At 53.9% G+C, this 24,348-nt stretch overlaps 1 protein-coding gene across 1 annotated transcript; it reads right to left on the reverse strand.

Annotated features, from left to right (window-relative positions):
- Window positions 1-16,303: 16,303 nt before the first annotated feature.
- Window positions 16,304-22,533, reverse strand: TMEM18 (transmembrane protein 18). The gene is made up of 6 exons (XM_074331612.1): window positions 22,352-22,533; window positions 21,488-21,782; window positions 20,247-20,367; window positions 17,958-18,012; window positions 16,572-16,665; window positions 16,304-16,488 (listed from the first exon to the last, which is right to left on the reverse strand). Exons 2-6 carry the CDS (start codon window positions 21,542-21,544, stop codon window positions 16,393-16,395), a joined length of 423 nt encoding a protein of 140 aa, XP_074187713.1. The 5' UTR covers window positions 21,545-21,782; window positions 22,352-22,533; the 3' UTR covers window positions 16,304-16,392.
- Window positions 22,534-24,348: the final 1,815 nt, after the last annotated feature.

Raw genomic sequence — 24,348 nt, forward strand, 5'->3', positions numbered from 1 at the left:
AGGCAGCAAGTGACCCAGCCCGCCCGCCCCTGCAGGTCCCCACCCCTGGCCTGTGGCCTCCCCACCTGGTGCCCCTTGTGTCACCAGCCCCGTCCTATGTCTCATCAGTCGCTCCCCCACAGCACCGGTTTCCCACAGCCTTGTCACAGCTGGAGGCAGTCCTGCTCTGTGGTGTTTCTTCATGTAGCTCCTTCCTGCAGCAGGTCTGCTTTCTACCTCCCTCTGCCCAGGACCTGATATGTGAGACACACCCAGCAGTGCTTGTGGACTGACTACCTGTGGAGGTGAGCGCAGCGAGAGGAGACCTGACCAGTCCACAGCAGCCAGGGAGCTGCATGTCCCACCTTTGCGCCCACCTCCACGTCACCGCCTGGTGGCTGTGTCTCCTTACTCTGTCATCAGTGACCTGAGCAATGTCACCTTTAACGGATGTTTGCTGATCGTGTCACCAGACACAAAACAGTTGCTGGGACAGTATCCCCAGAACGGGAAGTGCTGGCTTAGGTGTCTGGGGCCCTTGGAGCCCTGTGCAGGGCTCTGGGGGCCTGTCCCTGGGACACGGGCAGGCATGGGGTATGGAAAGGCGCCAGCAGCCAGGGACAGGCAGGGGACCATCTGGAACACGACACTTCTATGCATTTCTGTACTTCTTCATTTTCTCGTTCAGATGGCACAAAGTTCAGAAGTGAATCTTAGCTAGGATTTTCCCCCACCTCCCTTATTGCAAGATCAGCCCTTGCTCCTGGGGTCTCTGCCATGTGCCCTTGACTGCAGGTTGTTGACACTTCTTTCAGGAGCAGGACGGGGAGGTGGTGCTGGAGCAGGCAGATGGGAGGCACAAAGCATCGCTGCCATTCATTCAAAGGCCGTGGTGCTTTGCTGCCAAAATTGTCCCCTCGCTGTATGTCACACTGGTGGCCTATACGTTATAATTCACTTCATTCTCATTCAGTTCTGCTGTGTGCAGCTTACCTCAGGACACACTGCACCTCTGTGTTCCAAGTCTTGAGGCTTTCCATTGGTTTCCATGGCGTTTTTAGCACCTGCTGACTTACGCACGGAGCGGCTTGCCTTGTCTGAATGGTAGTGTCATGTCAGTGAGCCTGTCTCCCGGCAAACGTGGGTGTGAAGTTAGTCTCGGCCTCATTAAGGAACAGTGGCTTCCTGGCCCCACAGGCGCGTGTGCTCACACCTGGGGTTGGGATGCGCTCACACGTCCTCTCCCATGTTCCTGCCACCCTCAGCCATCCAGTTCTGGGGTGATATACAAGGTAAGAGGGTGCCAAGGCTTACCCTCCCACCAGCGTGTATCCCAGCAACGAAACAGGCCTCCACCCCGTACTTAGAGTAACAGTGGCAAAGTACTGAGGTTGCCCATGTGGGTGGAGGCTCCCGTCCACGTGACAACGTTCGGTTGCTGACACTTGAGATCTGCTGCCTTAGGTGCCTGTCGTTGGCTCAGTAAATGTGCTGGTGTGTGTGTGTGTGTGTGTGGGGGGGTGTTCATGGGCAGGAAATTCCATGACTGAGATTTAAAGACGAGGAGGCCCAGCAGTGGTGTGGGGATATATGGGTGCCAGTGTGATGGGCAGGGCGGGAATCGTCGGATTCGGGAGCCCTATGGATGTGATGCTGGGGACAAAAAAGAATTGATGAAAGAATAAGCGGACAGATATGTGCCTGGCAGGGCCAGACGTGTGGACGGCGACAGGGAGCGAGATGGGGAGGGCGGGGTGACGGGGGAGTTTTTACAGCACTGGTGGAAGCTGCCAGGTTGAGACTCTACAGAGGAAATAAAGGGAGTGAAGGAAGAAGTCCTCAAGCTTGGCTGACAAGGGAATAGAAATATGAGAGGCTGGAAGAGCGGGGAGAAGACGACGCAGTGGTGACCGCTTTCACCAGGTCCGCTCGGGGAACTGCAGTGCCCGCCTTTCCGTTTTTCCGACAGCAGCCCCTGGCGTGTGGTGTGGCCACGGTCGCCTAAGCCACATGTTAAGGTTGCTGCTTTCCGCGTGACTCCCGTTAGTTTCATCTGCAGCCTTTGTCCTACTCGTGTCTGTTGTCACAGTTCTCATCCCTGTGACATCCCCAGCTTGTCACTCTGGATTAAAACCTGGGGTCATTCCTCTGAAGAGACAAGCCGGGAAAGGAGGAGGGCACTGCGGAATGGGCTGAACCGCGAAGTCAGACACAGGAATTTTAGGGCGACCTTTGATACTTGCAGAAAAAGTAAACCAGGTCCGTAGGAGGGAATGGCCTTCTGTACCAGCACGAGCCGCCTGAAATCTGGCTTTGTCAGCTTGTGGTGGTGACGCTTTCGAAATACAAGTCTTTTCAATTGGCAGCACACACGTGTTTCTACAGTTTGTCCCTTTGTTGCCCCCGTCAGGGTCAGAAGATTGGCCTGGAACGCTCCCCAGGACCAGCGCTGGTGTGGGCGCTGGACGTCCCTGTCGCGCCCTTGGAGGACGCCGGGTGTCCTCACCTGCGGGCGCACTGACGACGAGCTGCGTTAGCAGGACCTCTGGCGCCACCTGCCGCCCGGCTTCCGCGTCGCCGCTCGGGGCTCTGGTGCGGAGCGAGGCGGGGTCTGGAAGGGGACAGCAGAAGCACGTGCCGCATCACTTACGGTGTGCCGTTTGCATCTGTGTCACACCTGGAAGGTAAGTGGGCGCCTACAGGTAGTGTGGTGCCAAATAAGAAAAGCAGTCGGATGGTCTGTCCTCCGTTAGCGCTCCCCGCACACCTGGCCCGCGCACCAGGCCGGTGCCCGGTGGGCCGAGTCCTCCCAGAAGCCGCCCGCCCACCTCCTGCGGCCCAGAGGGAAACAGCTTCCAGACTAGGCCGCGGGAGCGCGTGTCGGAGCCGGGGCAGCGGCCGTGCGTCGCCCCCAAGGAGCACGGCCTGCGCCTCGGCCTGTAACGGGGCAGCGGGGCAGCGCCCACTGGCCCAGGCGTGGCCTCAGCAGAGCTAGACTCCCTTCGCACATTTGGGGATGAGTTACAGTTCTGCCTGTCGTCTTCCATGATTGGGTGAGATTGGAGTTTATGTTTGTGTGTGATTTGTATAAAAGAGAGTTTAAAGGTCATTTCAAACCTGACTTAGAGAAACAGGGACCTGCCTGGTGGCAGCCGGCAGGCACGCCACGCTGGCACTGGGCACTGACAGGGTGTTCTTTAGGGAGCACTTAGGTCACCCAGCCTGGGTTCTCTTGCTGTCACAAATCAAAGCATGATTGACAGTCATGCTGTTTTAGGTGAATCACGAGAAATGTGCTGATAGGAATCACTGCGGTTTCAATGAGGAAACTGCTAAAGCAGCCCCTGTACCTTCTACACCACCACCGTCTGTAAGTCTCTCAGGCACTAGCTTTCTCCCTCCCCAAGCACAGTTCTGGTTGCCTCCTTTTTCTGTGGTTCCGTTAGACACACCCTCGTGTAGCCAACTCACTGAGATGGTCATGACACCAGTATCTTCCTGTAGTGTTGCTCATAGTAATAACGAAATGTGTAATTATAGAGTGAATGAGTGAATATTAACGGTATGAACAAGTACATAAAATACAAGTTAGATTTCTGATTCTGACATCACATTCCAATGGGTGGGCTTCCCATCCCCTCTTCCCCCCAGCAGTGTCCTACAATTCATCTCGATTCTGACAGTCTTCCTGGAGACAGTGTCAGGTCTCACAAGTTGAGGGCTTCGTCCCATGGGACTGCCCCCCCATGTGCTGACTGTGAGTCTAGGTGGTGGCCTGGGCCTGTTGACCGGCCGCAGAATGTGTAGACGGGAGCTTCCCAAGCGGGGCTTGGTTAGTGTCTAGAGTGTCTCTCAGAACTCAGGAACGTTTTACTCATGAGATCACCAGTTTATCGTAAAGGGATGTAACTCAGGAACCGCGGAGGAAGAGATGCATGGGACAGGTCTGGGGAAGAGCGAGGGGCTTCCGTGCCCTCTCCGGTGCTGCCCTCCACACATCTCCACATGTCACCAACGCTATGGCTCTTTCAATCCTGTCCTTTTGGGTTTGGGGGGTAGCTTTATTTTGTAGGCACAATTGATTAAATCACTGAGCATTAGTGACTGAACTCAACCTCCAGCCCCTTCCCCCTCCTGAGCAGAGGTGGGGATGGGGTGAAAGTTCCAACCCTCCAATCACAGAGTTGTTTCTCCTGGCCACCAGCCCCCATCCTTAGGAGTCCAAAGTCACCTCATCCACAGAACAAAAGTTGCCTTATAGCTCCTATCTCAGATAATCCAAAGGGTTTCTAGAGCTCTGAGCCAAGAACAGCTGAAGACCAAATGTATATTTCTCATTATAAATCACAATATTATACCAGGCTCTTTGCAGTTTTAAAGTAATTACAACTAAAAAATTTTGACCTGTATATTTTATATATTTTTATAATACATTTTCATTTTTTGGTGACACATATTTTCACAAATGTGGTTTTGCCAGGAGACAGAATGGCTTGCTCAGCTTGTAGGTATTTGCACAAGTGCGTCTCACCACATTGGGGTCAGAACTCCTTTCTGTGGGCTCTGGAGCTCCATTTGCAGGGCCGCCAGTGCTCACCGCACCCCTGTCCCTGGGTGGGCTCACATGGGAATTCAGGGTGAAACCGAGGCAGAGGGGACATGCTCCCCCTTCAGGCCCCCAAAAGCTTTCCACAGACCCTGCATGTTCTCACTCTCTGCCCACCAGCTGGCCGGCTATAGAAAATGCTAGAATATGGTCCAGCTGCCAGAGGAAGGAGCCTAAGACAGAGCCTCCTATACCCCTGGGGAAACCTGTGTGAAGGTAGCTAAACCCTGGGCTAGTTTGTGAGTGTAGCTAGCCCACTTCCTGGGCTCATGTGTGTATCAGCCACCCTATCAGATACTCATGGCAGGGAGGGGTAATGAGGGGCAGTGAGGGGCCGTGGGGGGTAATGAGGGGCTGTGAGGGGTAGGGGTAATGAGGGGCCGTGAGGCGTAGCGAGGGGCTGTGAGTGGCCGTGAGAGGCAGTGAGGGGCTGTGAGGCGCTGTGAGGCACAGTACGTTGAATGGCTTCACTTTGCCATGAACTTCACAGTTCAGGAAAATGCTGCTCAAGGAGCCCAGGAGACCTTCTCAGGTCATAAACTTGTAGACACAGAGCAGAGGACACACTGAATGGGAGAGGGTTTGGGATCCAACAGTATGTGCATGTTATTCATAGTTTTTAAAGACATTAGGAGATTTGTATTCATAAAACAGATTTGAGCTTTAGCCTCTAAGTATGGGAGATAATTTTATCCAAAGTTCTTTTTACAGAGATGGCATTCTAGTGTCTAGAATAACTGCTCTTTCTTTTTGCTAAGAAGTCACTGTCTCCTGAGCAGGCTCTCCACACTCACAAGAGTCTCGTAAAGAGTCAGGTTTGGAGAAAGTGAGACTCTCCAGGCAGGTTGTCCGCCAGCTTATCCCTTAGAAGTACCACAATAGAATACAGATTTAAGTATTCGGGATATTTTTCTTCATATGAAAACAGCCAAATAGAATGAAATACCTATGCATTTATACATGCAGATTCACAAACTGTAACTCTGGTATTCTTTTCTAATATAGACATGGCAAAAATAATTTTAAGAAAGGGAATTGGAGCTGACCTGGGGCCAAGTGCTTCAGCAATTAGGTGCTCACAGATGAGCTGAGGGATGTTTTTACTCAAAATTCCAGCCCGCTGGGGTCTCGGGGGAACTGCAGAAACCACGGTGATGCTCTCGTGTGCTGGTCAGGTGGGTTCGGGCCCGTGCAGTTCACACTTCCTGGCAACCTTTCGCCCGCATCAATGAGGTAATATTTTCAGGGCGGCTGCAGTGCATCTTTAGTAAATTAAGCACAGCACACCTACGAGCAGTTGACGGAACACGTACCTTCAGGCGCAGTCTTGAGCTCTCAGAAACCACACGGTGTTACGGCAGTCGATGCCTCTGCCATTTGGAGTCTGCAGATGTGGGCGTGTTGCCAAGCACATCTGTCTTGGAAGACAGAAAATCGTTCTTTCCAACTTCCATGCCACTCGCTTGCTGGAATACTCTCTGAACTTTTAGTTCAGGGCAGACCTGCTTTTTTCTTTAGCGTTTGTGCCTCTGTGGGAGGAAAATGCAGAGAACACGTTCAACAGTCACTTCTCTAGTGGGTATTTACTAGGCACGACTCTAGGCACCATGGGGAGGCCATAGAAATAACAGCACAAGCCATGGACCTTAGAATAACTAGCAGTACTACTTTTATTTGATTTTTTGTATGATCTGGTTCACACCTTCATGAAAATTTCAGTCTGGTTAGATGGATAAATACGCAAGCATTGACAGTGGTGAAAACCACAGTGACAAGCGCTACTGTTGGTTCAGTGCTGCCAGTGTGCCAGACCCCAAATTAAATGTGTTTTCCACAATTTTCACTGATTTTAATAGCAACATTGTGCATAGGTATTGGCAATGTCTTTTTCTAGCTGAAAGTGAGAATCAGAGCATTGCACTGAAATGCGAAAAAGCCAAAAACGAAGATGTAGATGAGCCCATCCTCCGTCAGTGCCCCACACATTCTAGCCCGGGCTCCGTGAAAACACAAGGACAGCCTGAGCTCACTGTGGTGGCCCTCAGGCCGCCTGCTGAATAGTCCAGGCCCCCTTCCCTCACAGGTGGCAGGGCCGGACGCCCAGGTTCTGGGCGCGGGTGGGGGAGGGGGTTGCTTCCGTCCAGGGGCTGCAAGTGAAGCGGCCTGTGTCTCTGGGGATAGCACAGGGTGACCTGGGGGGCACAGGAGCGTGGGCAGAGACCAGCTTCCAGACAGTCTGGGACCAGGAACGGGCATGGGGCCGGTGCTGGAGAAGGCACAGTGACCTGCAAAGCACAATCGGCTCCCTGGAAGCCTGGAGAGGCATGAACGAGGGCAGCCTGGGCAGTGTGGGACCTTCTGGGCCACTGATCTCAGCTCTGAGCTGCTTCAGGGTGTAACCAGGACGCGCCTGCTCCCTCTCCAGGGTGACAACGACGAGGTCAGAGGTGTTGTGGGCCTTGGGATTCAGAGAGTGGCCACGGTGGATGGGACAGATTCTGGATTCAGCCGTCGGTTGGAATTTGGCGGCAGCACACTGGGGCGGGGCTGTGGGTCACGGTGGCTCTGACCTGGGAGCATGGGGCTGCCTCCCGAGAGCCCAGGGTCTGAGGGTCAGACTCTGATGGCCGTCTGCTGAGCCCCTCGGCCTCCATGTGTCCTTGTGTCTACATGCTGGGGCCCAGGACACTACACAGCCTGGCCCTCTTGGAAATAGCCAGAGTCCCCCGCCCACACAGACCCACGAGTGCCACGCCACTGAGCAGGAATGGCATTCGACGGGTTTGAATGTTGGCTGTGGGCCCCGCACCTCGCTAAGCATTGAGGGCGTTTCCTGGCCCATGGTGTCCACTGCTCCCATGTCGCAGACCCCGGGGCCACACAGAGCTTCCTCTGTGACCACTCACGAGACTCTCCACCGGCCAACGACCAGTCACATGAAGCAAGGCCAACCACCCAGGAGCCTGACACTGCAGCCTCCAAGAGATAGCAGCTTCTGATCGGTGACACAGCTCAGCCACCAGCTCCCAGGACAGCTGACTCGTCCAGGGCACTGTCCGCGGGCAATCCCAACACACGTGTAACCGAACGAATGCCTCCAGCCTCCATTGCCACCTTTGTGTGACACAGATGCATGGGAAATGCACAAAGTATTCAGAACATTCTGCTTACGGTTCACTGGCAATTACTGTGCCCGGGAGTCTGGGGAGGGACTTTCTGGAATGGATCCTAAAATATTTGTAGCTGAGGGGGGTGGGCACTGGCAGAGTCTGCCAATAAACTGAAAGTCAATTATGCAGCTGCAATAACCTAAATTAATGCCACATGACGGTGTGTTCAGGCCTCTTAACTTGCCCTGGTTGTTAAAGGGACTTGACAAAGTGAACTCACGGGTCTGTTTCTTTTTGAGTGAAGAGCTGTGCAGAGTGGCTCTCTGCACAGGCTGTCAGAGTTCCCCACACTTCCTGCCTTGGCGACAGCAACTGGGATAAAAAGGTGACTCTGGGAGTCCAGATTTAAGGCCCGTGTACATGTTTACTCCAAGGCTGTAGTGCAGTTTCTTTTCAATGGCTGTGTCACAGTCATCTGGTACCAGAGGGACAATGTGACCTGGTGGGCGAGGCCAGGTTCTCATGTTGAGGTGGCTCCCTTCTCTGGCTCTTTGCACATTCCCGGGAAAGCCACCCTCCTCTCACCCTGCTCCCTTCACACCTGTCCCAACAAAGGACCCCGTGCTGAGCGTACACTGGAAATTAGAGGTGCAAACTAAATAGCCAACACTGTTTTCAATTCCAACATCATTTTGGGTGCCCCCCATCGGCTTGGCCTGCAGGACTCCCCAGGCCCACTGCTCGTGGACTCACACTCAGCAGGGAGGATAGCCAGCAGGACCCTGAGACCCCCAGGTCTGATACCTGGAGCACTGGGACTGCGAGATTTTTTTCTACAAGTGGAAGGAAAGGTTTTGCAGGCCATTAAAGGGATTTCACGCCAAATAATAAAACAAGATGATGTGAGAAAATGGCATTTAAAGATGCAAACTTAGGGTTCTGTGGTGTAAACAATAGACTTGCCCCAGGAAACCCAAGCTCAAAACTGTCACAGAACAGGTGAGAGCCTGGTCGGGACCTGTGCCCTAGGCTATGCTCCCAAGGCCTGCAGGAGTCTTCTGCAAAATGGTGATGTCTCCAACAGAGTCTGAGACAAGGAAAAAATAAGTCAGAACAAAGGCAGCTAAGCGTTCTTGTGTTGTGATGGAGAAGCACTGTTTTCTTCTGAGACCGCAGCTTCGGTTGTCACCTCCATGTCATTTACTGTAAACGCTGAAGCTGTAGCCATCATTATTTCTCAGCGTAGTTCTCGGGACCCAGGTAACCAAACCAACTTTTACCTTATTTTTTACTGTTTTGACATTGACTCTTAGGAAAATTCCAAATCGTATGTGTAGTTATGTAGTTTTTTACTTTAGCTTTGGTCATTAATCAACCCACCTGTCACTGTCATGAAAATCTGAATCTCTGGCCCCTGAGATGCGTCCAAGGCTGGTGATTCTCTGGCCCCAGAGGACACGATTACACAACAACCATCTGTTTCTTTCATTCGCCAGAACGGTGAGAGGCAGCCTTTGTGTCTGGGGTCTCTTTCCCTAAGTCCTGCTCATTTCTACTAAATCATGATTCAGGTCAACAGGCACCATCCTGCGGGGCCGTCCCAAGCGGACACTGTCTGCTCCTCGCTGCGGCTTCTGTTCTGCTTCAAATGCACAGACACTGAGCTCTGTTTATTAGCCTCCTTCCAGTTTCGTCCCATGTCAGCACATCTTCTGAGGAACCAGACATGTTGTCTCTCTAGAACGTGAACTATGCTGGTGTCAACACAAACGTGCACCTTGGAAACGGGAGCACCCACGGGCTGTGACACGGCCACTTTGGAGCCCAGTGCTGAGGCTCAGCCACTGGGAGGCGCCTGCTCGCAGACAGCCTTCCGCTGTGGCCTGACCTTCCATTTCTTACACCATCTACCAGGCCCCAAGTGGCCTTTTCCAAAGTTAAGTCTATGTGTTAAGTCTTGTTAAAAGAAAAAATAACTCCAGACTATAGTTGCTTAAATAACTTAGAATGTTCTTTACCCATAAATGAGAATCTCAAGGTGAGACCTCCAGTCCACACCAGGTGGCCACTTGGGGACCCAGGCTTGCCCCAGCCCCAGACTCTGGTCCATGGTGGCGTGGCTGGTTCTGGGTCACTGCTGTTCTCATTTAACCCCGGGGAGGAAGTAAAAAGTCACCTGGTTAAAGCAGCTTTGACTTTAAAAAGGCAGGATAGATATTGACTATTTCACTCTGCTATGTCCCAGACACATAGTCACACCAACAGGAGAGACAGGGAATGGAAAGGGAATGGGTCTGGGCGGGCGGCAGGATGGCTGCGGGGAGCTGCGAGCCAGGGGCAGTGGGACACTGAGGGATGCGTGGTGAGCGGAAGTGCACACGTGCGGAGAGCTGAGAGGCGGCCCGCCCAGGAGGAGCAGGGCTGCGGGGCTCGCACCTTCCTCTCACCCCAGAAGCTGCAGGACCTCAAAGGGAGGGACAGCTTTCTGTCTGTGCACGTGTGGGCTTGCCCCTGGTACTCTGTAAGTTAACACCATCAGCTGCACCTTGTTCACCGAGTTCCAATGACGAAAGGAAACCAAAGTTCCACAGCGCTCAGCCCAGCCTTTCCTGGGAACAGCGTCCCTCCTTCCGAACATCAGGCTTCTCTTTCTGAACACCGGACAGCTGTCCCCAGCCTGGCCTGACCGCACACCTGGCAGCCTATGACAGCACGTGGGTGCCCTCTGCAGGCTGCAGTGAGATGGCACTTTCTCGGGAAGGAGACCAGGGCAGCAGTGGGTGGAACCTGAGAGGCCTCCACGTTTATACTCACCGCCCAGGTCAGGACCCAGCGCAGAAGTGAGCACCGGCGGCGTCTGTGCTTGTTGCTCCCTCGCAGGCGCAGATGCCACCCTCACAGCTGCCACAAGGCCCGCGCCTGCCTGCACTTAGGGAAGCTCCAGACCCATCTGTTTATCCTTTAGTGACGGTATAAATAGGCCTAGCAGACACGACATACCTTTTTCACAAGGGGAAATCAGTGATTGGCTGCCATTACGTCTCCCCAAGTCCAAAGAGAGAACTGTTATGTTCTCGTTACTTTTCCAAGCAAATCTCAGGAACACTGGTAAACAGAATTGAAAATCTTTTTGTCCTCGTGCAGTACATAGACTTTGCAGATAAAGAGGGAATCCAAGGCCACCACCCAGAGGGGCAGGGCTCGGATGATGGTGACATTCAGCACAGGCCGTGACTTCACGGTTCTCACAAGTACCCAGCTCGTCAGGAACACGCTTTTAATGACCATGTGATGACGTGTACATTTCACAGCGATCATCTGCCGCTCTTCTCCAGAAAGTCAGCCCATTGCGTCAGTATTCAGAGTGATCTCGCCTGTACAATGGGGACAGTACTTCCCGGCATTTGTGTCGACAGCACCGGGACATAAACCATCCAGCCCATGTCTCTCTTTCCAGGGTCCGCCTGTTTTCAGTTTCTTAGTTACTCTGCTCGTGATTGGGATTCCAGCGAGTAAACATCTGCTCTCCATGTCACACAGGCTCTGCTGGCGGGGAAAGGTGTCCCCTTGCTTGCTGGCCCAGCCCGAGAGCAGACAGCCGGTGTCATGCCGGGTGTCATGCAGAGACTCTGGTCCTTCTCCCAGCACCAGAACGCAGGACATGGTGAGGCCAAAAAGGAACACCCACAGAGCCATAGATACGGGAGTCATACCACTGTAGTCTCACTAGCGGCTGGGTTGGAGACAGTGGGGACAGAGCCAGGAGTGCACTTTCCAGGCTCTCGGCCTCACATGCAAAGGTGCTGGCTCAGGTAGTAAATGGCCATCAACTGTGATTGGATGGCCATCAGCTGTGGCTAGTTGGCCGTCAGCTGTAACCTGTAAGCCACTGGCCACTAATATAACTGCTGTGGCTACGCTAGCCGTGGATGGTGGCTGAGCTAGCAAGCGTGGATTGCAGGTAGCAAGTGGGGTTGGTTGGTTGGCAGAGAAGCAGACAGCAGATTGCAGATCGTGTGGCTCCTGCTTCCGGTGTCTCCAACCCAGCAGCCAGCGAGACTATAGTGGTATGACTCCCCTACCTATGGCTCCATGGGTGTTCCTTTTTGGCCTCACCATATTCCGCGTTTTTATGTGGGGAGCGGGACCAGAGACCCCACAGAATACCCTGCATGACACACGGCGCAGCGAGCAGGGTACGGTGTCGGCCAAAGCTCCCCGAAGGGCGGTGGAGCAGTTGGTGTGTATGAACACTCAGTCTCAGGAAGACAAGGAGGAGCAGCTGCCGGGGAGCTGCACCCCCGTGGAGGGGTGGGAAGACGTGGACAGTTCTTTGACCAGCATAGGCCAGAGAAAGCAAAGGTCATTGCAGCCGTGTTGGCTGGGAACTGCCTGCTGAGGCAGCCCGGATGCAAGACTTGTAGTCCCAGGAGAAAACACTTGCTGAGTCCTCCGTGGGAGATGAGGGTGAGGTCAAGGTTGTCGTCCATCACCCCCAGGTTGGGGAGGGCTTGGAGCCCTCACCCTGTGGAGAGGGCACACGTTGTGGGGCCAACGCACAGCCCTGGCGAATGACTGTGGACTATGGGGAATTGCCTTCCATCCCTGATTTGATGGACCGCTTGACTGTTTGCTTGGGAACATACCACCATGCAGTGGAACCAGTGTCTTGACCAGCCGCCATCGACAATATGTAAGCACCTTGACTGTGAGTCACTGTTGTTCCAGCATGGTACCCTGAGAACTCTAGCTGTGCCCAGGAAGTGTGGCTGTATCCAGAAAGACTGGCAGTGCCCTGAGAAACCCTGGCTGTGCCCTGAGAACCCTGGCTCTGCCCAGAAAGACTGGTGGTACCCCGAGAAACCCTAGCTGTGCCCAAGAAGACTGGTGGTACCCTAAGAAGCCCAGGAAGTCTGGCTGTGCCCAAAAGGACTGGTGGTGCCCTGAGAAACCCTGGCTGTGCCCAGAGAGCCTGGCTGTGTCCAGGATATTGCATTCACCTCCAGGCTCCTCGCACAGGGCCCCTCGCGGAAGACGCTTGTTGCGTAGATTGTGAGGCGAGACCGTGGAGGGGTGGAGGGTGGGGACAGAGCCAGGAGTGCAGTTTCCAGGCTCTCGGCCTCACATGGAAAGGTGTTGGCTCGGGTAGTAAATGGCCATCAACTATGATCGATGGCCATCAGCTGTGGCTTTTTGACCATCAGCTGTAACCAGTGAGCCACTGGCCACTAATATAACTGCTGTGGCTACGCTAGCCGCGGATGGTGGCTGAGCTAGCAAGAGCGGATTGAAGTTAGCAAGTGGGGTTGGTTGGCAGAGAAGCAGACAGCAGGTTGTAGATCGTGTGGCTCCTGTTTCCTGTGTCTCCAACCCAGCCTCCAGCGAGACTACAGTGGTATGACTCCCCCATCTATGGCTCTGTGGGTGTTCCTTTTTGGCCTCACCATAACCTGCGTTCTTATGCAGGGAGCGGGACCAGAGACCCCGCCTGACACCCTGCATGACAGAGACACAGGAAGCAGTAGCCACACGATTTGCAATCCACCATCCGCTTCTCTGCCAACCAACCAACCTCCTAGCATAGCCATGGCAATTATATCAGTGGCTAATGGCTAACTGGTAACAGCTGATGGCCAACAAGTCACAGCTGATGCCAGCACCTTTCCATGTGAGGCCGAGAGCCTAGAAACTGCTCTCTGGGACTCTGTCCCCACAGCCAGCTACAAAAGGAAGGGCAGTGTGGATTGAAGCTGAATGTTACGCTGAAAAATTAAAAAGACAAAATTCCACAAATGTATACTAACTATATTTTAAAACCGTCAATCTTTATAATACAGTAGTACCTCAGTTTTCGAACGTCTCTGTTGACGAACATTTCGGTTTAGGAATGCCATAAACCCGGAAGTACATGCTTCAGTCTTTGAACACGCCTCGGAAGTCAAACACGTCACACGGCTTCCGCTGAGTGCAAGGTCCTGAGGCCTTGCTGTTGGCTGCTTTCGAACAATTCAGGACTTGAATGATCTTCTGTAATGGATTACGTTCAAAAACCGAGGTACCACTGTATTATACACCAAGTATGTTTTGAGAGATTCTTGGATAAACTTCCACATCATGAAAATATAAACTGAATTTGCTAATTAATGTGACTTTGAAATGCATGTAATGTCAACAGTCAAAATTTATTTCATATGCACTGAATTTACTATTTTAATAATTATGACATCAGAAACTGTTCCAAAAATATTACACCCCTCTACACGGAAAACCAAAAAAACCCAACATCATGTTTTCACATGAAGACACTAACTTCAAATCTATGCCAAGTTAATGCTATTACACTATTGTCACAGGGACGCTGATGCAGCCAGATGGTGCCATGTTCACTGTCCAGATGTGCCCAGTGCGAACACACCCCTCCCACCTGCACCTGGGCCTCCTGTCGGCTGAGCCTAACACCCAGAGCTGCCTGGACAATGTCCAGAAACCGGGCACTTTTCACAAGACACAGCCCGAAGGGCTGGGGTGTGACAGAGACCCCCACTCCTACCGCCTCCCTCCCAACGCTCTCGCCTGCTCTCGTGTAACGGGCCCAGTTTGTTTTGACTCCCTGTGCAATTAACTTGTGACATAGTGAACTCTTGAAGCCTCAATGCAATCAAACACCCCAGAACGCAACAAATTAACCCCCCCCTTTACATGGGGTACTCTGAAGTCATTTTTATGTTCAAGACAAAGGCTAACATGTCAGAAAGAGAACGGAAAAAGTGTCAGGTTAAAAGCACCAGGAGACTTAGCTAAAAGATTCTACCAGATCATTTCTAAAATCAACATAAAAATCCAGGAAGTACTTTCACTACTAAGCGTTGACAACTGTCTGTAAAAACATTTCATATCTGGACTTCAAGATTTAATCTATCAAAGTGTCATCTTTTAAGCTGCTAAATAGAAATGCTTTCATATGCAACAGGTTTTTTCTTTGTGAAATTTGAAGACTATGTTTCACTTGGGAAATATCTATCTAAAATTAAGACAACTATTCACCATTTTCTAAAACTCAAATCAAGAGCCAACACTATGTATTTTTTAAAATTTGGATCTCTCCTCACTGTCGTGCTTAAGCTGTGGCTCCAGGCTGGAGAGGACCCAGAGTGTCCTGTGTATTAGTTTGTGAGGTGCGTATTACAAAGTGCTTTGTGTACCTGCTCTAATAAAATGGACAGTTTATGTTCCTGTGCACCCAAACTGTAAAAAATGTAAAACTTAGGAAGGCACATAATCCGTCATAAAAACCTGTTAGTTGACACAGGTAGTCACAGACTCTCCTTGTGACTCTGCATCCTGACAGACAGGGTCGTCTCTACAGGCCCCTCCATGGAACCTGACTCTGGCCTGTTACGCTGTAGATTTGTAACGATCACGAAAAAGCAAAGGAGCCTCCAGTCTGTTCTGTCCCAGGACAGAGCCTGTGACATTCATTGGCACCCAGCCTCATGGGAACTGGTTCTATGCAGACGTAGCATACTTTTTTAAGACCTTGCTCCCAAGGTCTGCTTTCCAGGTTCCTGTTGTCCAGGGTTTCTCAGTCTGGGTGGTGCTGGCATTTTGGGCGAGCACAGACTGTCTGGGGTTTCCTGGGCCCCCCTGTAGTGACCTTCCGCATGTCACCGCTTTACCACACACCTGGGGCAACACCACACTCGGTGGACCACCAGACAGGCCGGAAAACTGTGACAGGAGGTGGCGTTGGCCACGCCGACACGGCAGGTGATCACTGAGTTCACCGTTTTTATCCCAACCATACTTCTGACTAATACAGAATCAGTGTGAACTGTGCAGCCTGTGTGATGGGCTCTGTGCAGACTGTCTGTCTGGCCTAACCAGAAGCTGCGTGTTCTGACACGTGTAGGTGCGAGCCTCGACAGGCCTTCGTGCTCACTCTGCAACCAGCTCGGGCACGTGCTCCACTGTGGGTGGTGGCTGTGATTGCTTGTGATTTCAAACCCACCCGATTATGAGCAAGTGCAGTTGTTTTGATCTAAGGAACGAGGAGCAGCTAGGACGTAACGGACATTGACCTGTAATGCCCAGGTCCCGAGCACGCACCCAGAGCGTTGTCTGGGCACAGCTCCTCCTTGCTGGTCCCAGTGGTCCCCGCCGACCCTGGGGCAGCAGCTCCTGCCATGGGGACACCATGGTGCAGCGGTGCATGGTGGGGTCAAATGCCAACACTGGTACAAGTGTGCCACCAGCATCGCGCTCCAGAAAAGGGACTTGAGTTTGTGCTGGCAGCTGGGCGTCGGCTCTCGGTTGGCAGAGCAACTCCGAGAACCATCCCGGAGAAAAGGCCACCTCAGCCTGATGTGGACTGCAACCCCTCGTCCCCGAGCCTGGAGCAGTAGTGTGACTCGTTGTCACTGGTTTCGAGCACATTGCTCCTTTACTGGCCTGTCAAACAGTTACTGTAAATTGTAACTCCTGCAGTGAACCTGTGCTAAATAAATGACTGCCAAGGACAGCCTCAGGCTCTGAGCACAATGTGCCATAGCGGAAACCATGCTGAGCTACGAGAATAGGCGTCACAAACCACCAACCGGTTGCTAAGAAGGACCCTCGTAACACGTGCTCTTTAATACTCAAAACAATGATGGTGGAGGACAAAAACTAGCATAAAAACACAGAGCAATTGCTGTAACGTTATTCTTCTTTTCTTCTCCTTTTCCGTTCTTTTATTTTCTCTTGTAAGTTCTTCAGGTCAGTCATCACATTCAAAGTCTTACGTACCCACATAATCTAAAAATAATCGTTTCGAGATATGGTTAGAATTGGGAGACACAGAGAGAAAGCACACACGTGGCAGTCTGTGACATACATACCACAATGACCATGGCATTGAACAGCAACGGTGCCGAGAACACGATCGAAATGAACATTCCTCTTGAATCGAAATACTGGTATTTTGAAAATAACCTATTATAAGAGAAGTTTAAAAATGACTTGGCATAAGGAAACAATAATATTCTCTATTGAACGGAGGCTGTTGGAGCGCTCCTGTGTCAACTAAAGTAGCACCAGCTACCCCACGACTGACCCCCCCCGCAGGTCTCCTACAGTCTCCCGTCTGCTGTCCCAACTGTGACGCCCACTATGAAGGAAATGCAGTTGGTCCCAGGTGCCGGAAGCAGGCGATGGCGGAAGCCAGGTAACTAACCCACAGGTTTTCTGGTGCAGAGAAAACACACACACACTCGAACCTGACATCAAACCCAACGTGCTTGTGACCTGAAATGCGTTCTCGGCTGAGCAAGGCTGGGGGAGGTGGAGGGCGTGTTAGTCACTCGGGAAAGTGTCTGGATGGTAACCGAGGAAGGGGACCGCTCAGCACGCCTCTTAAAGGCCCAGAGAGCTGATGCTTATTCCTCGCGGGCTGGAGGCAATGTCTTCCGCTTGTTGCTGAAAGCTAATTTTTTTCTTTTTTTTACTTTCAAAAACTTAAAATTTTACATTTACAACTGTAGAATTCATTATTAGCTCACAGGCCACATAAAGACAGCTGGAGGGCCACCGTTTGCAAGCCCCGTCTGGAGAAACGTGTTTCGGGGCTCCGCAGAAGCCTCTAGGTCAGCACAGTGTGGCCTGGGAGCTGGCCCGGCAGCCTAACCAGGGGCAGGCGTGATACCCAGCCAGGATGATGTTACAGGTGGAAGAGGAGTTGGGGGAAGCACAGGACGAGGACGGGGACGAATTGTGGGTCTGGACCCCGGCGTGGGGGGACCCAGGAAGTGGGGAGAGGTGGGACTGCCAGGCAAAGCCCTGAAGGGGGCCGTGGACAGAGCTGGCCAGCACCACGCTGCAGGGAGTGGGGACAGGAGCAGGCCCTCAGGGAGGGCAGGCGCTGGGACTCAAGGCACTGGAGACAGGACATGCAGGCCAGGCGGGCACCCTGCACTCCGACCACGGGGGGCCCAGCTGTGTCCTGCCACTCCCTTCCCCTGCAGGAAAGCCATCCTGCGTGGCCCCAAGCGCTCTCCTGCGCTGTCATGAACACGGCCAGCACTCTTCAGCTGGACTCACTCAGTAAGAAAGGCCACATGTTCCTATGTGTGCAAGAGCTGTTTCCAAACTACACCTGCCAGCGTGCGGATGCCGGCCTCACAGGGAGCTACTGCTCACTGAGGCCTGTGGTGTGTGTGGCCCCCGGGGGGGAGGAGTCGGCACAGCGTACTTCCCAGGACAGGGCGCGGGCGGGCGGGCGTACTCACCTCCAGTTCAGTGCGGCCACTTCATTGATGTACTCAGCACAATAGACTAAAGTTACTGCCAAGGAGGAAACCAAGGTAGGATTAATCATTAGGGAGTAAAATTACACATTCTTTACAAGGGAAGATTTAATGTAACACAATAGCAAGACTTGGATGAGAAACGTAATTTCTATTTTAGATATAACATGAGGTAAGTTATAAAACCATAAAACTTCAGGATACACCTACGTAACAGAAAGGAAAACCAAGGTCAGCACACGTGAAGGTGTCCGACGTGCGTGAAACCAAGAAAGCGGGTCAGCCACACAGCATAGCTGGAATCCAGGTCTTCTGCCTGAAAATCAGCTGCTCCCCACCTTTGCCATTTAGTGGCATTTCCCAGGTGTCACTGCCGCAGAATGCCAAGAGCCATGACCAGGAGCCTACAGCCACCGGCTTTTCAACCCCACCCCTTGCGAGGCTGCTGCTGATGCTTCCACAGCGGTGTTGAAGGCAAGGACAGGGCAGGACAGCCAATCCGATGGGGACAACAGCCACAGGAACCACTGCAGCTGGCTGGCCATCCTCACAGGCCACCTACATGGGGACACGGTGCTGCTGGAGCAGCATGGGAGGCAGGGGAGCCCCGCCGTCCCCACCTGGGAGAGATGCCTCAGGCCAGCGGGGCCGCCACCTGCTGACAGAGGGACAACACACTGGAAACCCTATGCTTTACTTTCTCGGCTAAGTTCAATGTGCAAATCAGAAAACACCAGGGCCCTGAACATGAGGAAGCAAAAAAGAGACGGAGAAGAGGATAAAGAAAGGGGAGCCCTGGCTCCTGGGCTCCTTCCCGGCTGATAACAGAATGGATCTTGACTAGCCACTCAGGAGCTGTGGGGAGCAAAGCTCTGTGTCTCATTTGTAAAATGAAATGGGCACATAACACACCAAGCTCAGGTGAGAATTCAATGTCATAGATAACAGCATCTATTATCCCCAAGTGAGAAAGCCATCCCTCTGTTTATCCTAGAAAAGCCCAAATCCACACATAGCTCCTAAGTTCACAAAACTGTCTCACACACATCAGCTCATGTGCTCAGGCCACCGCCTTCTGCAGGGAACCTGCCCCAGGGCCTTTGCACATGTTATTCCCGCCGCATGCTGTGTTCAGGCAGGCCCCACAGACCTGCTGCCTGCCTCGTCCCCTGGTACCCTTTACACCTCGGCGTAAGTGTTACTGCACAGACTTAAACGGGCCCTTTGTAGTGTTTCTCGCACTGCTGCCTCTTCTGACATAACATTTATCACAGCTGATAACAAGACTACTGGGTCAGATTAGTGAGTGCCAGCATCCCCACTAAGCTCCGCAAGCCTGAGCAGCCTGTGTGTTGTCCTCCCTGGACCCCTAGCATTCCTTAGTCCACCCTGGACAAAGAGCTGTCAGAAAGAGGCACGAAGCAGTAACTCTCCCTCCCTTTTCTGCACAGGACCACGGCACTTGTGTAACTCGCTGACTGCATCACACTAATCCTTGCTATACTCCCCACCTTGCACAAGGCCAGCTGCTGACCTTATCGTCGTTGTCGCAGCTTATTAAACTACCGTTGCCTTCCCAGTGTTCACAAAGCGCAGGTTCTGCCCAGGCACAGAGGCCCAGCCACCCGTTCTGTCCCAGCACTTCTGAGGACACGGCATCAGAAACGAGCTGGGCTGGCCCTTTCTGACTTCTCACCGATGCTTCCCGTCCCTCTTCACCCTGTGTGTCAGGGGCCTCTTCTCTCATCGGGGCGCCTTCGCCCCAGATCTCACGCCTTGGCCACGGACCTGCTCTTAATCTCTTGCAACACGAGCTTTCACTCACTCTGTACACCACGTACCGTGACTGTCTTTTCCGTGTACTCTTTCTCAGTCATTCCATACAACTGTCCCTTCTCTTCCTGTAGCTCTTACCTTGAGAACTGATTTGGGCAACATGTTATTTTATGCACAGAACTTTCTTTTCTGGTTTGCATTCTCCCTCCCAGAGCAAGCAGTACAGCGCTAAGCCCATGGAGAAAAACAGTTCTTATAAAGAGTCAGCATGTCACTGACGCTAAGTGGTCTTGGCCCAACTGGTACTGGCACAGTAGGTGGTCACTGGGGTCCTTTCCAAGCCGATGCCCACGGGGTGGCATCCGGGAGTGCCCTGAAACCAACGTGGAGCACATGGTAGAAGGGCTGGGTCTTAAGAAAACATTTCTGTACTGAGACCCACACAGTACCCTGCCCAGCAACGTGAGTCACAGAGGTCTCCTTTACTGTACTCACCCAGGCACAGGAAGTGCCCGACCTGCAGTTCATACCTCCGGGATGAGACACACGTGAGCAGCAGACACAGCACATGGAAGACAGCCAGCCCTGTGAGCCACGGCTCGGTCCAGTCTGTCTGCTGTGGGGACACACCAGTGGACACACATCAACGCCAGCTCCCACAGGGCCAGGCTTCATATCCCCAGGGTCAGTGGGAAGTCAGTGGCCCCTCACTCCTAAGTTCTTCTGGGGCTGTCCAGGGAGCACCCTCCCCAGGCCTCACAGAAATGGGGAGGGGGGACAGGAAAAGGAGAGAGGGAAGGGGAACCCCACCACGGTCCCGGGACTTAAAGAGGAATTCACTGGTTTAAAGCTGGAACACACAGGCCTGATGGCCTCGTAGACATGCCCTTCTGCTTGTTGAACAGAGTCACAGCCTAAGGCTCCGGGTCCCATGAGGCCTGGGGGAAGTGACTGGTATAGGAGATGCACTTGGCCACTCCCGTTCAAACTATTTCTAGCTCCTTAGGCTACTACTTAAGGCCTTGGGAAATCTGAGCCACCCTTCTGTCTGCCTTACACCCAGCCCTCCAAAGTGCTGCGATCTCAGGCCTCCTCAGCTTTCCGGGGGGCATGTCCGCACCCAAGCTCAGAACCTCGCCATACTGATCTCTCCCACCTGCTCAGACCGGCGCCCTGCCCTGCCCTGCCCGTCTCCAGACCAGCCTCAGGCCTCCCTAAGTGTGCGCCGCCCTCCTGCACGCCCGCTCCGCAGGACCACGCCAGCGGACATTCCACAGCCTGGGCACCGTAAGCCGGCCACCAGCTATGTCCATCCACGCGCGTCCGCAGGGCCAGAGCGAAGAGCAGGGGAGGGCGTGCGGGACATGGCGCGGGCAGCAGCAGGAGGCCACGCTGCGCGGGGAAAGGGTCGCTGGGGGAGCCACAGCCCCTCGCCACTTCGCCCACTGCCGGTCCACACCCACTGGACGCTCCCCGCGGCGCCACTAAACCGCCTATTCTGTCCTCGGTTCCCGCCCCCGGGAGCTCCGCCCGCACGACCAGGCCCCGCCCCGTCCCGGGAGCTCCGCCCACACGGCCAGGCCCCGCCCCCGGGAACTCCGCCCACACGGCCAGGGCCCCCCTCACCCCCGACGCCCAGGCCCCGCCCCCAGCGCCCCGTCCGTCGGCCTCCGCGGCGGACGCTGGGGAGCCTGGAGCGGTGTCACCGCCAGCGCGGCGGCTGACCGCCCGCTTACCGTGATCACGGCGGGAATGCTGACGGGGAAGGAGCTGACTGAGAAGGCGGACGGCATGGTCCCCGAAAGGCCCCCGTCCGGCCCGCCCCGCCTTGGTACCGCAAGGAGGGCCTCAGGCGTCCCTTCTCGCGGGATCTGCGTTGTCGCGAGACCTGCTGCGTCAGAAGCGGGCGGTGGACGCTGTTAACTCGCGGTGGCTGCAGGGCCTCGTACTGAGTCCACGTCTCGCGATGCTCCGTGGTGGCAACGCGGCTGCGGCCGGGCTGCGAGTGCGTCACCGCCTGTCGTAGTCTCGCTGCGAACGGGGGGGCAGGGGCGGGGCGCCGTGAACTGGGAGCCGGACGCCGGTGCCGCCGCGCCTTCCCAGGCCGTTCCTGGCCCCGGTGCCGTGCTCCCCGCAGCCCCTCCGCGCGCTCCCCGCAGCCCCTCCGCGCGCTCCCCGCAGCCTCTCCGCGCGCTCCCCGCCCCTCCGCGCTCTGGGTCGGCCCCTGCGCCCCGGGCCCCGCCCTCCCCGCAGCCTTCCTGACCCTGGTTCCCGTCCCTGAGCAGCGCCCAGCCTTGGCTCCCCCAAGTCCGTGTGGTCCCCGCCTGGGCCGACACGCACCGGACCCACCGTAGGTCGTGCCCCTGCTTTTCAGGGTCCAGTGCGGCTGAAGTGAGCGAGGCAGCCACGCCGGCCGGGCCTGTGTCCTCACAGCCGCCTGTGAGCGGGCCTGTCTGCACTTTCCTGCCTCCCCCATCCCCATGTCCGTCGTGTGCGATCCCCTTCTCCGCACCGAACTTGGGGACCTCAGCGGCAGCCTGTGGGACACCACATCAGCTGCCGGGCCGCTGGGCTCCTGGGCTTCTCTGTGCTGTGCTCACCTCTGGGTTCCGGGGGCAGCTGCGGGGCCTCCGGCCGCATGGTCGGGCCCTGGTGTGAAAGCCACTTACTCCTCCGTTTCTACAGTTCAGGGTTACAGCAGGGCATTGGAGAGCAATGCAGATTTTGTTTCGCTTTTCACAGGAAAACGACAGGGGTTGCACTTCCAGTAGAAGCAGTCCTGCTAGTCACCTGCTCCCAGCACCTGGGACGCTCCACCTGCCCCCTCCCTGCCCCCCCCCCCCCCCGCCTTCCATCTGTTCTGTTTCCTCTTCTTTTGGCCTTAACATTCAGAAAGCACAGTCTTCTCTTGGTCCGACATCGAGTTACGCACTTTCTTAAAACTTGGTTAACAGAGACCAGACGGAAGGCAGGCTTGCCTCTTGCAAGCACTCATCGCGCGCGCGCTCCGCAGGGAGCTGGGATGCATCCCGCGTGCCCACTGCCCAGAGGCCGCAGCGTTCAGTAGGGGTCGCTGGGCTGCCTTTCCTGCACCTGCGCTGCCGCCTGTGGCGTTCCTTAGGGGTATGACGTCCAGTGGTTCTTCCCCGAGGTCCCTCCCCCTCTGTCCCCACTGTCCACCTAGTTTTCAGTCATAGGTTGTCACCTTTTCCCAAAGTCAGGCATGCACAGTGTTCCCTAAACCAACGTCAAAATGATCCCGGACGTGGAATCTATCATACTGTGTTTAACACAAAGCTGACATTCTTAGTCTGTTACTCCCCTCCCCCCACCAGGAGGTGACACTGTGTGCCTCCTGCGCGAGCCCTTCCCACTGTCCCCAGTCCCAAGAGACGTGCTCAGGCTCAGGATGAAGACAGGTGGTCCGTGGACTCAGGGCCGAGTCGTAGTTTAAGTGAGGCACCAGCAGGTGGCAGCACGCCGCCTGGTCGGAGGTCCTGCGCTGTATGTAGCCTTGACACTGTTTTTCGTGTTTGCAGCAAATGGATTTGCATAAATTCATACTGAATTGAGATGTTTTAGTGTATACCATTTAATTTTAGTTGGAGAAATAATTTTTTCTGAACATCATGGAATAGCTGTTATTTTTTACTTCTTTATTTGATTGCTTTTAGAAAATTGTAGTCTTTTTTAAAAAGTGCCTGTGAAAATTCCATAATTATGGATAATAAATGCTTTATGGGTAAAACCCAACAAACGTAACATCTCATCTTCACTTTATTTTCTCAATATTCTGTTACTGCGTCCCTCCTCCGCTCCCCCCTACAGAAGATGGCGTGACCACGTGGGCCACCGCACGTTGCGTTGTGCAGCTTTTTCTCTGAGCTGAGCCTCCCCACGGCACTAACAATGTCTTATCTACTTACTTTACATCCTCAGCACACCTGACAGTAGGTTGTGTGTGAAAAGGTTTGTGATATGAATGAGGCAGTGGGTCTGGAATGACAGCTCCCGTAGTGATTAGAGGTGAAGGTCTGGAGTCTGGTCCACAGGTAACCAAATGCAGTGACTGCAGAGCCCCTGACTAGGCAGACCTTTCATGCAGAAGAAGGAAGGGTCTCGGAAACGTGTCATCACTGCCATCTTTGGGGAAAGTTGAATAAATGATGACATTATCAGTTAAAGAGGTTCTTTTTTGCTTTATTCCCAAGCCAACAGGGCTGAGATAGGAGTTTTCCTGATGGTGTTTGGAAGGCCAGCCCCAGTGGCTGCAGCACCATATCGGGTGTGGAAGGGACTGTGTTCCCAGCCTGTGGGTTTCTGTTGAAGCCTAAAAACCTTGGCTGCTGAGGAACACACATATGCAGCGTGTGCTTGGTACTTGGAGAGTTCTTCCTCTTCGTTGTATTCTGTTGACCCAAAATAGATAAAATCCCTAAGCACGGTTAGACATTAGGCCACTAACATGGCGTGGGTGTTGGCTGCGTGTCTAGACAGGTCAGCTATAACACCGCGGCTGGATGACCAGGTCTGTGGCCATCTCAGGCCCTGGGGACGGGGCCCCACACCAGCACAGTGGCTTCAACTTCCACCTGGG

The sequence above is a fragment of the Rhinolophus sinicus genome, linkage group LG05 (genome assembly GCF_036562045.2).
Source record: "Rhinolophus sinicus isolate RSC01 linkage group LG05, ASM3656204v1, whole genome shotgun sequence".
Classification (NCBI taxonomy): Eukaryota; Metazoa; Chordata; class Mammalia; order Chiroptera; family Rhinolophidae; genus Rhinolophus; species Rhinolophus sinicus.